The following is a 14497-nucleotide window of genomic DNA, read 5'->3' on the forward strand; positions in this document are numbered from 1 at the left end:
AGAGAATGTGCTGTAGGCCTACACACAAAAAAAGCAAACTCTTTGTTCTGGGTTTTAAACTGGCACCTGGCTGATGTACATAAATGTTATATTAAAGAGGCTTCCCTTGAGCCCACCCGAAGTAACTCTTTGAATTCCATTTGTAAAGCTTCCTTTATATCTTGGAGCTGGTCCATGAATGAATTTGCTTCAGTCATTTTTCTAAATGGATAACTGCCACAGAACTGTACAGAAACTTGTCCTGTTGGACCTGGAGCCTCTTCACACTTTATTTTTGCACTTCTGTATGGAAAAGGAGCTTAATTTGTAACGTCTTTTAAAAATGTGAAATGTAGATACATTATGAAGCCAGTACAATAGTTGGCCTTGTGATTCATATACCTGTGCTTGCTCTACCATGCAAACACTACAAAATTGATATTTTTTTTACACAATAGAGTTGGAAAAACTTGGCTCATGAAGCAGTCCTTAGCAACATCAGTTTAAGATAAGGAGGTTGAGGGAGCAATATGATGGTTCCATTTCTCTTTGTTTAGATATTAATACCCCACTTTTCTCCCCAATGGGACCCCAAAGCTACTTACAACATTGTTCTCCCCTCATCCATTTTATTCTCACAACAACAAAAACAACAACAGCAGCAACCTGTGTGGTAGGTTAGATTAGTCACTCTGTCTCAGTGGAGATTCGAACCTGAGTCTCCCAGATCCTAGTCCAGTACTCTAACCACGACAGCATGTTGGCTTTTACCATGCTGGTAAATTATTGTGTGCTTGTGTAAAACTTCCCATCTAAACTAATGAGAATCAACATGAACGATGCTGCAACTCAGAAGAAAGGTCCAGCTATTGTGTGGGGGTTGTGGGTTCCAGACTGTTCATCTTTAAATGGATTTTGCAGATCTGCATTTCTGTCATCTAAAGGAAAAGGCCTGGGTAGGCTGGGAGTTGTTGGTTTACACTGGCATTGTCATGATGATACTAGGCACATAATTTCTCACTGTTTTGCTGCCATGACTGATATACTTCCAGGATTTCAGTGTCATGTTGAAGCTGGTGTTACTTTTCTGTATTCCCAGTCATAAAGGTACCAGTGTGTTGGCGTGTATCTGCATCCCTGTTTAGGTTGGTATGCTTTTGCCTTTGATGGTCAGGATGTGGAGGTTGAGTGTATGGTCCGCTTTGCACCTCTGAAATGTCTTGGCAAATGCCCTTTGTAATGTTCATCAAATATTTACTGTTGGTGCAAGAAAGATGTGCCTAACCTCGTTTTGTTTTCTTCCTTTACTGATAGTTCATTTGTGACGGGAACAGCTTGCTGTGGACATACTTCACCTTTGAGAATCTGGGACTTGGGGAGGTAAGAATCTCCTCTAACTTTGGATATGACTGAACAGGAAAATCTGTCTGTGGTATGAATGCCTTGAGAAACCATGTGAGCTGACAGTAGTGCAGAGATAATGCTTACTAATGACATTGAAATATATGGACAATAAGCCATTTAGTTTATCTCTGAGCATTGAACCCCAGACCTGAATCCTAATGTAAAGGTTCAACTTGTTCTTGAAAGTGTATACACACGTGCACACACAGACACTCACATACATAAAATGTCACAGTTTGCTTGTGCATTTTTTTCTGCTGTCCAGCTATTCTTACCATTAGGACATGTTTCCTGGTTGTTGTCCCCCCCATCCCCGATCTGTCTTCCTGCAGTTTAAACCCATTTCATCACCTGTTGTAGTAACAAAGATAGGCATTTGACCTTACCTCTGAATTTTCATTCTCAACAGAGAGCAGCCATCTAATCCTGGATGGTTTCTCTTCGTGATTATTTCCCCATTAATGTCTGTGAGAATTTTAGATCTGATCCAGTCCTTTACAGTTAACTGAACCACATTGGTCATAGCTGCCATTCGCCTGGTCCCTTTGTGCAGAATTATCTGGGCATAAAACAGATGGGGCAGTCCCTTGTTGCAACTGGCTTGTGATCTGCTGAATATGCTTTATTTTAAGGCTGCTGCCCAGTGATATAATTAGAACAATTCCTTCCCTATCAGCATGCAACCAATACAGCTTACTTCTGTCAGAAGTGGGACCTTTTCTGTGTGTGTATATATGTTTTGTTATATTTATTTATTTATTTTTACGCCCCAGTGGGGATCCAAAGCAGCTTGCCCTCCTCCATTTCCCCCCTCATAACAGCCCTGTGTAGTAGGCTCATCTGGGAGTGACTGGCCCAAGGTCACCCAGCACGCTTCCATGGCTGAATGGGGGATTCAAACCAGGGCCTCCCAGATGGTAGCAGCTGTTTAACCACAGCAGTCAGGCAATGGCTCAGGACCTAGTCTACAGCATCACCAGGCAGTTTAGATAAAGAAATATAGAGCAGGGTCCCGTCAGCAAATTAATGACAACCTACTCCAAAACCAGATTAAATAGCATGGGGGATAATACTGAGCCCTGTGGTGCCCCATAGGATAAGTCCTACAGTGATGAAAACTGTTGTGGGGAGAGGAAGGGATTGTAAGCTGCTTTGTGTGTGTGTGTTAAGTGCCGTCAAGTCGCTTCCGACTCATGACGACCCTATGAATGAAAGTCCTCCAAAATGTCCTATCTTTGACAGCCTTGCTCAGATCTTGCAAATTGAAGGCTGTGGCTTCCTTTATTGAGTCAATCCATCTCTTGTTGGGTCTTCCTCTTTTCCTGCTGCCCTCAACTTTTCCTATCATGACGGTCTTTTCCAGTGACTCTTGTCGTCTCATGACGTGACCAAAATACAACAGCCTCAGTTTAGTCATTTTAGCTTCTAGTAAGCTGCTTTAAGATGCCTTAAAAGGTAGAGAAAAGCGGGGTAGAAAAACCAAATCTTCTCTTCTTATATCCTTTTCCCCTTGTACCCAGCCAAATTGTTGAACTCTGAGTATAGTTTCCTTAGCTAGTGGTTCAAATAGGCAGAGCTATAAAATTTAGATGCCCCAATATATAAGCATGATCTAGTGGCTTGTGTATTAGACTACAGTCTATGAGACCCAGGTCCAAATCCCCACCCTTCAAAGAAGCTCACTGGCCGCTTTGGGCCAGTCACTATCTCTTAGCCTAACTCTACCTCACAGGGTGGTTGTGAGGATGAGATGGGGAGGATGGTGCACACCACCCTGAACACATTGGACAAAGAGTGGGATAAAAAATATGCCAAATCACATACCCCTCACTACATTTGGTGTTCTTATCATACGTTGTAGCATATCAATTGGGCTTTTTCATTCTATCAGATGTATGATTCAGGGGATAATTGGGCAGCAATTTGAATCGTTTCCCAGCCATGAAAAGTCACTTGTGTGGCTCTGGGCAAGATACTGTATCTTTGCCACATTTCCTAATCTGTAATCTGTAACACAGGACTACATCAGTGTTGTGAGAATTAACAGTATTTTCACTCCTTCCTGCCTTTGTGGACTAAATTGTTGGATATAACACTTTGGTGCAGAGGTGTATGGTCAGAGGAAGCTTCCTGTAGCTTGGTGTCCAAGTAGAATTTGTTTAGCAACATGTCTTACTAATTTAACATTTTTTAAAAAATCCTTAATGATTGTATGCACTTTGTGTTTAGATTGAAGAATAAATGACATTCAGCTTGGCCTCTACTCTTTCCCCCCTCCTCCCCTGCCTGCTTTGCTCATGAACTTGTCCAGGGTTACCTCAAATACAAACAGCTCTTAGGAGTAGGTAAGGAGTGGCCATGTCACCTTCTCCGACTTTCTCAAGGAAGCTTCCACAGATAATAAAGCTGGGCAGAAAATAGGATTACGGTAATGAACAGGGAAGATAGAGTTTGATCTTTCAATAAGGCAAAAGCCTGACTGACAGGCAAAGCTAAAGCCGGGAACAATCCAACCAATCAGATGCTACCTACAAGGGCTGCTGAGTGTCACGGATTCCTCCCTTTTTGCTTGTTGTAGTGGAATGTGGTGTGCCACTGGGATGCCCCTCTCAGGCCTCACATGGGGAGGAGCGGAAGTCTACATAGCTTAGGTGTCTCAAATACACATATTAATTGGAAATTGGGGCACCTTCCGTGGGAATTGATTGATGGTGGCCAGCTACAAAGGGAAAGTATCAGAAGTTCGACTCTCTACACTAGTCCCCACAGAGCGGAGTTTTTTTATATGCAAAAACTGTGGGAGTTTTTGATTTTTTTCCTCATTGTTCTTACATTGCATCTTCCAGTCAAAGGCTGGAGATTTCTTCTGAGCTCATCTGTGTTGTCATTGCTGAATAGCTGCAGACATTCACCCATGTAGGCTTTTGTTCACTTACTGTGCTCTGGAGTTGTAATGCATCAACTGGTGATTTTGATACCGAACCCTTCTCATTTCATATAACATGAATGGACTACATGTTAACTGATTCCACAATCCCAAAAGTTCTTGTTCCTAGAAACAAAGGAGCATGCTATCGGGTGGTTTCCTTGCATTGGAACATTTAAGTCAAAGTGTGTGGTAGGCATTAATACTGGCTTATGACATTGTATGTTTTTTTTCCATGCCATGAAGCCTTGTCAGCGTGATTCAGCTGCAGAACTCAAGAAGAGATCCAGGGACAATCGGCAAAGTAACAGGCATCCTAACCAAAATGTTTAATCTTACCTCCTTATTCTCCTCCTTTACCCTATGAAGACAAACAGTAGCCTTAATTTCTGCTATCTTACTTTGTCCTTCCTAGGCAACGTTGCTGCTAGTCTTTCAACTGAATTATCCTTTGGTGCTATTTTCCCTGGATATGGTAGTGTCCCTCTCTTTCTGACCCATTGCTTCAGGAAGTTAGAATATCCTACAGAATTATACCAAATTTGTAGCTTCTGTTTGTGGCTTGTTTGGTGATGAGATGACCTTTGCTTTTCTCTGACCCTGTGTTTCCGACACTTCTAATGTGTGAAAAGCTATGCTGTGCTGTTTGGACACCAAACACCATCATGTCTTATGGGAATTTAGGAGGCTCCCACCCTCAGGGAATTGGGAAGCATGCTGCTTCTGAAAGTTACTATTTAATGCTCTGTGTGCTCCATTACCCTTTGAGGTAAACATGCAATGATTGTACATTGGGCTAAGCATTCTTTTTAGTTCTCTGTCACTGATAACCTGTATAAGACCTTTGCCATTACTGTTTTTCCAGTAAAAGTATGGGGTAAGGATATTTTCCCGGGAAAAAAAGTTCATAGATATGTTTGGATAGCCATTTGTGCAATTTACATAAAATGGTGTAGTTATGATCAGCCGATGGCTGTGAGATACTCAGGTACTGTACCATGTCAGATTTAAAATGTTCTGGTTTGCATAATATAATATTTTAGGCTGCTGAGAAACTGAACATTGAATGATGCAGATTATATAGCCCTTAGCTATATCCACAGCACTATGAATGTTTGGGCCCTTTTTTTAACAGGTGATATTTGAAATGGGATAGTCCTTAGAAGAGTGTGCATAAGTATTAGGCGTACAAAATTTCTTCCACTAGAAAACAGGGTTAAAAGATTAGTACTTGTCAGCTTAAGAAATACGTGTTTAATAGACAAATGTGTACAAGCCTTGTATGACTAAAAGAGTGAAGATTCCCCCCCCAGAGGTTTAAAGTTGTCGTGCAAACAACTCTCTTGTACTATGACATGAAACAGTAAACAGCAAGGTTTTTGTTCCTTTTTTTTTTTTTACACTTCCCAGATTTATTTTCCTGGATTATATCAGACTCCAAAAATATCCAGACAAGTTCATGAATGCTAGGAACAGTAGCAATGTATCCTCTTGCAAGAGTCTAAATTTAAACTTTCAGAGGTGTTGAAGGTTAATTAGAGAAAGCTATGTGAAGTGTGTGTATATGTATGCATACTTTAAAAAACACTACATGTAATTAGAATATGAAATATCTAGGTTACTGTTGAAGACTGAATACTAGGCTAGATGGAGCACCAATGTGATCGAGGGATTTTCTTGTATTCTAAAGCGCACCTGTGTTCCGTAACTCAGTAAGAGACCTGTGAACGCAAATCAAGAGTTCGTTTTATTCTCTCCAAACAGACATTTTCTCTCTCTCTTCTAAATAATCTTTTTCTTAAAAGTACTTGTGACAGCTTTTATTTTTTAAAGAACCCTCTAATTTTTCCTCCTCAGTTCTCAATCTTTTTAACTCTTTGAAATTGACTTCATGCCATCTCTGACACCAAATCGACACCTTTGCCTTTCCCCAGTTCTTATCCCTTTATAGCAACAGATGTTGAAATTTTGTATCCCTTTTATCTGCCCCTCTTTAACCTCTTCCTGTAATTAGGTTCCCCTTGTTAGCAGTACAAAGTGGGCTGGCCCGCTACCTACCCTGCCTTTTGAGTCATTGTGTCTGAGCACATGTGGTTTTGGGTTGTTTGGAAATGTCCCTTCCCCCTTAGGTAATAGCGGTGGGCGGATGGACAAAGGTTGTTGAGGCTTTTTTTTTGTTTTTCATTTATCTTTGCCAAGGAAAGGAGAAAAAAGGAGGAGGTGTGTGGAGCACATGTGAAGGGAAATCTTCATTTCTCATCTAGTTGGGCTTTCCTGTTCCTTGGCTCTTTGGTGTCTATTTTTTTCTCTCCTTCAGGTTCTTAGGGCAGGTCCTTTTCATATCTACAGGGAGCTGATAATAGTACTCACAGTCGGTTAAAAGGTGGTGTTTGCGTGTGCATGCCACGAGTATATGCAGGTGTGGATTGAATAAAGCTACAAGGAGAAATTCAGGATGGCTTTTTGTACATACTTTATGTACTACAGTTGAGCAGCAAAGGTACAAAAAAACCTCAAGATATTTAAATAAATACAGAATATTTTATGTATTTTAAATAGTTATATATATACCACCTTTCTCCCAATACTGTCAGGACGCAAGGTGGGTAACAACAATAGATACTATACCAAAAAAATCTACTTTAATAAATCTAAATATTAAAATTAATATGTTAAATAATTAAAACACATCATAAACAACAGTGGTGACAGATGAGGTCCTGCAAGGTTCCATCACGTCTCCTATGCTCTTTGACATCTACAGGAAGCCACTGGGTGAGGTCAGACAAAGATTCGGCCTAGGTTGCCACCAATATGCAGATGACACACAGCTCTATCTTGTGCTTCCTGCTGATCTCAGAGAGGCTGTAGAAACCATGAAACAGTCAGTGCCTGGAGGCAGTTTTGGAGTAGATGGGGGCTAATAAAATGAAGCTTACTCCCAAAAAAAAACTATGCTACTGGTAGGTGGAAAGTCTAACCCAGAATTTAAGATGTCACCCATTCTGGATGGGGTGGTACTCCCCTTGAAGGAACAGGTCCATAGTCTGGGGGTGTTCTTGGACCCAGGCCTACTGCTGGGTAAGCAGGAGGCAGCTGTGGCCAAGAGTGCCTTTTATCAGCTTTGACTGGTTAGCCAGCTGCAGCCTTTCCTGGACAGAAAAGATCTGGCCACTGTGGTGCATGCCCTGGTTACATATCAATTACTGCAATGCACTTAATATAGGCCTGCCCTTGAAAAGTGTTTGGAAACTTCAACCGGCATAGAATGCTGCAGCCAGTATGTTGACTGGAGTGAGTTGTTAAGGCCATATCACTGCAGTCTTGGCCCATCTACACTGGCTCCCAATCTGTTTACAGGAACAATTCAAGGTCCTGGTGTTGACCTTTAAAGCTCTATATGGTTTGGGACAAGCATACATGAAGGACCACCTAGTCCCTTATGAACTTACCCGATCACTACTGTCATTTTCCAAGACACTGCTTCAGGTGCTCCCTCCTTCTGAGATCAGAAGGGTGGTAACCCAGGAGAAGGCCTTCTCAGTTGTGGTACTCAGACTCTGGAACACTCTCCCCAGGAAGACTCCTCTGTCCCCTTCTGTTGCCATCTTGCTTCATTTGGCATTCTCTCAGTGATCCCTCCTTTCTCAGCATTTTAATTGCTGATTTTATGTTTTTGTATGTATTTAAGCTCTTATTTTAATTGTTTTAATGATGTGTTTTTGTTGGCTTTGAAGATGTGAGAGCCAGCGTGATTTAGTGGTTAAGAGCGGTGGACTCTAATCTGGTGAATCGGGTTTGATTCCCCACTCCTACACCTGAAGCCTGCTGGGTGACCTTGGGCTAGTCACAGCTCTCTGAACTCTCTCAGCCCCACCTACCTCACAAGGTGTGGGGAGAGGAAGGGAAGGAGATTATAAGCTGGTTTGATTCTCCTTAAAAATGGTAGAGAAAGTCAGCGTATAAAAACCAACTTGTCTCATTTTCTTCTTCTTTGTACGTTTTTAATATATTAGCCACCTTGGTGGCCCTTATATGGGCAGAAAAGTGGGGCATCAATTTTGTAAAATAAATAAGCCAGGGTCCATTCAAGCTGCTCCATAAACACTTTCAAATATTTCTGTCTTACACTGTGCTGAGGTGAGGTTTGCATGTGATGGAAGTAGGAGAGGAAGATGCACAAGTGTTTCTTGCATTCACTTTTCATGCTTTTGGTATATGTCTGTGAAGAGGTAACATTTGTATCTTCCATGTGGAAAGATCAGTGGTGCATTTGTACATACATCTGAAGTAAAGAGATGTGCAAATTCACCCTTTACATGCTATATCAAAAGCATGAAAAGAAATGCCCAAGTCCTTGTTGCATTCTCTGTTGCTCATGCTTACAGTATGCAACATTGCTCTTAAACAGACCTTCGAGTATGAATTGCAGGAGAATCTGCTATATGCATAATCAGGCACAGGCTTCGTTATGTCTTTTCATGGCATTGGGATATAGCATTTTTGCAAATTGGGGCAGGAGACCTTGGTTCCTCAGAAGTTTATTTTTATCATGTTGCTTGTTCTTGATTTCTAATTGTTTAGTTTAGTATTCTTTAGTTTAGTTTAGTATTATTCAAGTTTAGTATTATCTCTTAAATATGGCTCACTGTTCTTCAGAGGAGTTAGGACTGCCACTTCCTTCTCTTCTGACACACTATGTGGTAGTGTGTAATGAACAGTATTTGAATTTGCTGAGTTTTCAAACTTAATACATTTTGAAGATAAAAGACAGAACAAAAGCTTTGATTTGTGGTGTCCATTGTATTGAGGATTTTTTAGGATCTCTAAATATAACATTAATTAAACGTTTAACTGATTTTCATTTTGGTAATACTAGTTGAAGCTTATTCTGATTTTGTTTGTTATAATGGAAAGCATAAGTCTCTCAACCCTAGCTGTACAGTGGACAAATTCTTTAAATGTGTAGGTGCCATCAAGTCACAACTGATTCATGGCAACCCTAGCAAGAGGCTTTCAAGGTAAGTGAGTAGCAGAGGTGGTTTGCTATTACTTTTATCTGCTGAGTCTGCCTCGGTGGTCTCTCACCCAAGAAATGACCCCTGCTTAGTGTCTGAGATCTGACGAAATTGGGCTACACCATGCCAGTCAATATCTTAAATCTTTAAATAGTTGACTGTAGTTGCACACACAGGTGTTGAGTACTGTGTATGTTCATGCTTTTTCAGAAGATGCATATACGGACTCCCAAGTTTGCTTTAGAGTAGGGGTAGGCCACAGGGGCTGAATCTCCATGTTAGGTCCAAGGTAAGAGAGAGTGTAATTTGCTGTGGCATTAATGTATCCTGCATGCCAGGACATGTATGAAAAGTTTTTCTAAAAAATGGATGTACCTGCATTGTTGTTGTTGATGTCAGTGTTCATGTTAATGGGTGAAGAATCTTGACAAGAGTTTATGTACATTCTTCTTTGTGACTAAATCTGATTCAAGGACCCCTTGACCTTTGGATTGGTTTTGTGCTGGTTTGTAACCCCATTTGATGCTTTAGATATTAGGTATTAACCGGGCCTGGATGGCCCAGAAGCTAAGCAGGGTCATCCCTGGTTAGTATTTGGATGGGAGACCACCAAGGAAGTCCAGGGTTGCTGTGCAGAGGAAGGCACTGGCAAACCACCTCTGTTAGTCTCTTGCCATGAAAACCCCCAAAAGGGGTCGCCATAAGTCGGCTGCGACTTGACTGCACTTTACACACACACATTAACCGGGCAGGGTACTGGGGTTTAGCCAGTAGATATCTGAATCCAGTCAAGAGGACTCTCAGGCAAGCGCTTTCTCAACGTATGTTATTCGGAAATGTTGAACAAACTTTGCTGAAGTTGGTGAATCATCAGTTAGTACCATATCTGCATTCTAAGGACATTATGTGAATATATGATTTAAGTAGACTGCATCTGCAATAATCGTATAGGCTCCTTGAATATCATCAATATTGATGTCCAGGACGTAATACAATATATGCCAAACCCCACCCCCAGAAATTAATTATATCCTTAAAACAAAGTGTTCACATGTGCATAAGCGTCTCTTTTTGCAAGCTTATTTGGATTGAGTTATTTATATTGCCAAAATATTTAGAAACTTTTGACAAGATCTGGTATCAGAGAGGGGGAAAATGTAGAAGGATTAATTGAGAGTAGGAGTCAGGGGAAAGGAGGCAATGGAGGGAAACTGAGAATTGTAAGATGCACAAGCCATATTCCCTGACCAATAGAAACTCTGCCTAAAGCCTCCTTTAGAGCCGTTTTCTCTATAACCGTGAGGAATAGAAACAGCATCTCTCGGGTACATAAAACTGAGGAGGCGTGATTGTGCTAAGGTCATCCTGTTTGCTTCATGGATCAAGCAGGGAATCAAATCGAGGTCTCCTGGTTTCAGTCCAGCACTCTAATCACTGCACCACACTACTTCTCTGTGCCTCAGTCCTCATCACCCCTTCATCTTTTATTTGATTTTTTGTAAATTGCTTGGAATCTCAGTTTTAGTGAGTTAAATGTGGACTGAGCTACTTGAGCTGTTCTTTGCAGCCTTGGAAGTTTCTGCTGAATCTGACTTGGACTTTTGATTTCTGGCCCTTTTATGCATCTCTTAACAGCATCTTTGCAATACTTGCAACAGAACCTTCCAGTATCTGTTGGTCAAAATTCTCAGCTCCAGTCTGTTTTGTGCTTATGAATCCAAGACAATCTTTCTCCCCCTTTAGGCTGCAAAAGAATTGACAGTCTGTAAAGAATAAGATCCCTTAAATGTGACACACATAAACACCCCAACACCCCCCCACACACCTTTAGTTTGGGCTGGCTCATTTAAACAGATGGCTTTGTTTTGATTTCGAATCTCCATTTTTCTTTTTCTTTCCTTTTTTTTTGTCTGCCAGCCGAAGGAGACCTCCAAAGTGCTGCCTGTTCAAAAAGAAGCTATACAGTGGCTTATTCCCACACAACTCCCCGCCGGTTCTTCATGCTGCCCCCTCCCAATCTGAGAGAATTTCCCCCACCTTCAAGACATTCTTCACATTCTTTGCAGAGAAAAGGGGTTAAACGTCTGAATTTGGGGGTCACCATGTTATACAAATTGCAATCTAATCGTTTTTACAAGAACACACGTGTGCTCAGAAAAAGAACCCTGGGCAAGAAAGACAAGGAGACAGACAGCTTGCTTTGTCCGTTTCTCCCCTGAATGTTTCGTGCTATTGTCATATTGCCGTGTCTCTCTCCCCTCCTTGCCTCTGGGAGGGAGAGAGTTAGTTTGATAGTTAAATTGGCCCGTAAAGCAGAAGGGCTTGGTGCCATTTCTGTTTGTTTTCCCAAATAAAAGCCCCAGAGGGGTCTCTTTTGCATCGTTGTGGCTTTATTTGAGGAAACTGGCTTTTTCCCATAGCTAGCATGTCAGTTTATCCTCTGAACTTAACCTTATGACAACCCGGACAACAAAAAACGTCCAGGGTCCCAGAGCCAGGAAAGGTAAAGAAATTGTATCTCTTTATTGGACCCTTTAAAGTGTGTGTGGGCCAATTCAGAGTCACCAGAAGAAAAGAGGGGAAAGCTTTCTCTGTCCCCACCGCCGCCACTATCATTGCCACCCCTGCTGAAGCTGAAGGCACACATGCCTCCAGCTGCCTCAGGGAGTGTTATGGGCAAGGTGCTCTCCAGAGTTAACTTTTAAAAAAAAAAGCTTCTCACAGGCAGCTAGTTATTCTTACACCCCAGAGTGCTTTTCACACTGGTTCATTTATAAAGACAACTTTTTGTCACTGATGGTGTTAGTTGGCTTGTGCACATGATTTGTGTCTCACTGGTGCACTGTAAAACTTTCCCCCCTCAATATATTGGAATGTGTCGAGGTAGAGAGATTCCCCTAAGAGTAAGTGAAATGTGGCTAAAGGTGGTGATGCATACAGACTCTTGTTAGAATCCTAAGAAACCCAGTTTAATTTTTATTTAATAATTTGGGGCATCACTGTTTCTAAATTTGGTGGCTTCCTTCCTTCCTTCCTTCCTTCCTTCCTTCCTTCCTTCCTTCCTTCCTTCCTTCCTTCCTTCCTTCCTTCCTTCCTTCCTTCCTTCCTTCCTTCCTTCCTTCCTTCCTTCCTTCCTTGTAAAAAAAGCCATTAATTAAATTATGCTTTATTAGTACAGTTGTTCCCTGCCTATTTTAAACCACTGTTGACATGTAAAGTGGTTTTTAGAGCTTTTACAAGCTATCTTAAGACCAAAATAATACATCTTTAAACAAAAGTTGAAGTTACAACATACCCAAACTGTTCTTCTTTTTCTTTGTTATGCTGCTTGAAAACTTGAGGAACAAGGATAACAATATCCTCACTCCAGGGTCTGTGTTGCTGTTGTGCTTCATTTGCCTTTGTTATCACAACTAGGTACCAAAACACCTGTGCCTAATGACACAATGGGGAAGGCCTACAGGTCTAGCTCATGTAAACTAGAATGAGTTGTCCAACTGACTCCCCATTTGTCTCCAAGCATCAATGTTATTTAAAGGTTATCTTTTCAAATAAACCATCAGTTTAATCATGCAAAATGTATCTTTTTTATTTGGATAAGAATTTTTCTTCCAGTGTCTGACAGACAATACAAGCAGTTGTCGAAGGCTTTCACGGTCAGAGTTCATTGGTTCTTGTAGGTTATCCGGGCTGTGTAACCGTACTCTTCAGAGTAGTAACACTCCTATTTTCAGGAGAGACACTGTCCTTCAGTGTTACTACTCTGAAGATGCCTGCCACAGTTGCTGGCGAAACGTCAGGAAAGAAAATTCCAAGACCACGGTTACACAGCCCGGATAACCTACAAGAACCAATACAAGCAGTTGTTATTCCATATAGGACCAGTTCTTGAAGAGAAGATGGGATATAGATAGCAAAGTTTAACAATCACAGTTCTGGTGTGCAAGTGATTATATCCTCTATCTGTTGAAATCCTTGCTACTCTTACTTTCCAATATTTTACAGCTCGCAAAAACTCCCACCACGTGTGAAAAAAGTAGCATTATCTTTGCCACAAACTGAACAATTATTTGTTGTATTATAAATTTTGGAGAATCTATTTGGTGACAGGTACCATCCCTTTTTAATGACATTCTTTCTCAAAGACAGATTCACTAAAAAAAAAAGTTGACCCTCTTGTAAACAAGTGATTTCATGAGACTGGATTTACTTGATGGCCTAAATTAGTCTGCCATTTTTTTAATAGACTCGTTTTCTAAGAAGGAAAAAGGCTACCAGCACATGATAGATGCTGGAAACCAGCTTTGTTTTTCGTTGTAAAGCCAACTCTTCAAATCTTGTCAGCCCTCTCAAGAAAATTCCTCTCCTTAGAAATATGGAAATATTTGTCCTCCTATTTTCAGCACTACTTCAAAGGGATCAACTCTGTTATTCACTATTAGTGTGTGGTGTCTGGCACATCAAGAGTATTCCCAATGCTTAAAGGCACTAGGGTCATGGTCAGATATAATTTTTATTAATTTCTAATAACTGAAGAAATGAAATTTTCGGTTTTGACTAGATATCTATTTTTGCCTTAATTTCAGAAATTAATGGAGTAAAGTTATATTTGAAGAGATCTTTATTTTCTGTAGAGATGTTAACTTTTAAGTATTTAATCATCCCCCCCACTTAATTTGGCTGCATAGTGTGTCTGCCTTCAAGTCTTATTAAAAAGAGCTTCTGTCATATCTACATTAAGTTTATAACCAGATACTGACCCATATTCATAAAGTATTTGTTTTAATCCTTGTTCAGATACTAGTGGGTCAGTTAGAAATATGACAACATTGTCTGCATATAAATTGATGTTATAATGATACCTCTTCTGACTGCTTCACCATCAAAGCAAAAGGTTCTGTTGCTAATGCAAATAGCAAAGTAGATAGGGGGCAGCCTTGTCTAATCCCCCTTGGGCAAATCTCAGTTGTTTTGGGATAGAGTATTGTGAATTGCTGTTTTAGAGACTGAGTAGGAGTTATTTTACTCCATCCAATGAATGAAGTAGTTATTAAAACCAAATTTTCTTAAACATATTAATAAATAATTATTTTCCACTGGTCAAATGCTTCATTTTATTATTAGGTATATTATTTACTGTGTAAACTAGGGGTGGGAATCATATTCCTCA

At 40.7% G+C, this 14497-nt stretch overlaps 1 protein-coding gene across 1 annotated transcript in view; it reads left to right on the forward strand.

The window, feature by feature from the left end:
* FBXW4 (F-box and WD repeat domain containing 4) overlaps positions 1–14497 on the forward strand; it is an 85377-nt gene that overhangs the window by 60518 nt on the left and 10362 nt on the right. The window contains exon 6 of the mRNA XM_056849512.1: positions 1294–1359. Coding sequence (XP_056705490.1) covers positions 1294–1359 — 66 coding nt within the window. The remainder of the gene's footprint in view (positions 1–1293; positions 1360–14497) is intronic.

The sequence above is a fragment of the Euleptes europaea genome, chromosome 5, assembly GCF_029931775.1.
Source record: "Euleptes europaea isolate rEulEur1 chromosome 5, rEulEur1.hap1, whole genome shotgun sequence".
NCBI lineage: Eukaryota > Metazoa > Chordata > Lepidosauria > Squamata > Sphaerodactylidae > Euleptes > Euleptes europaea.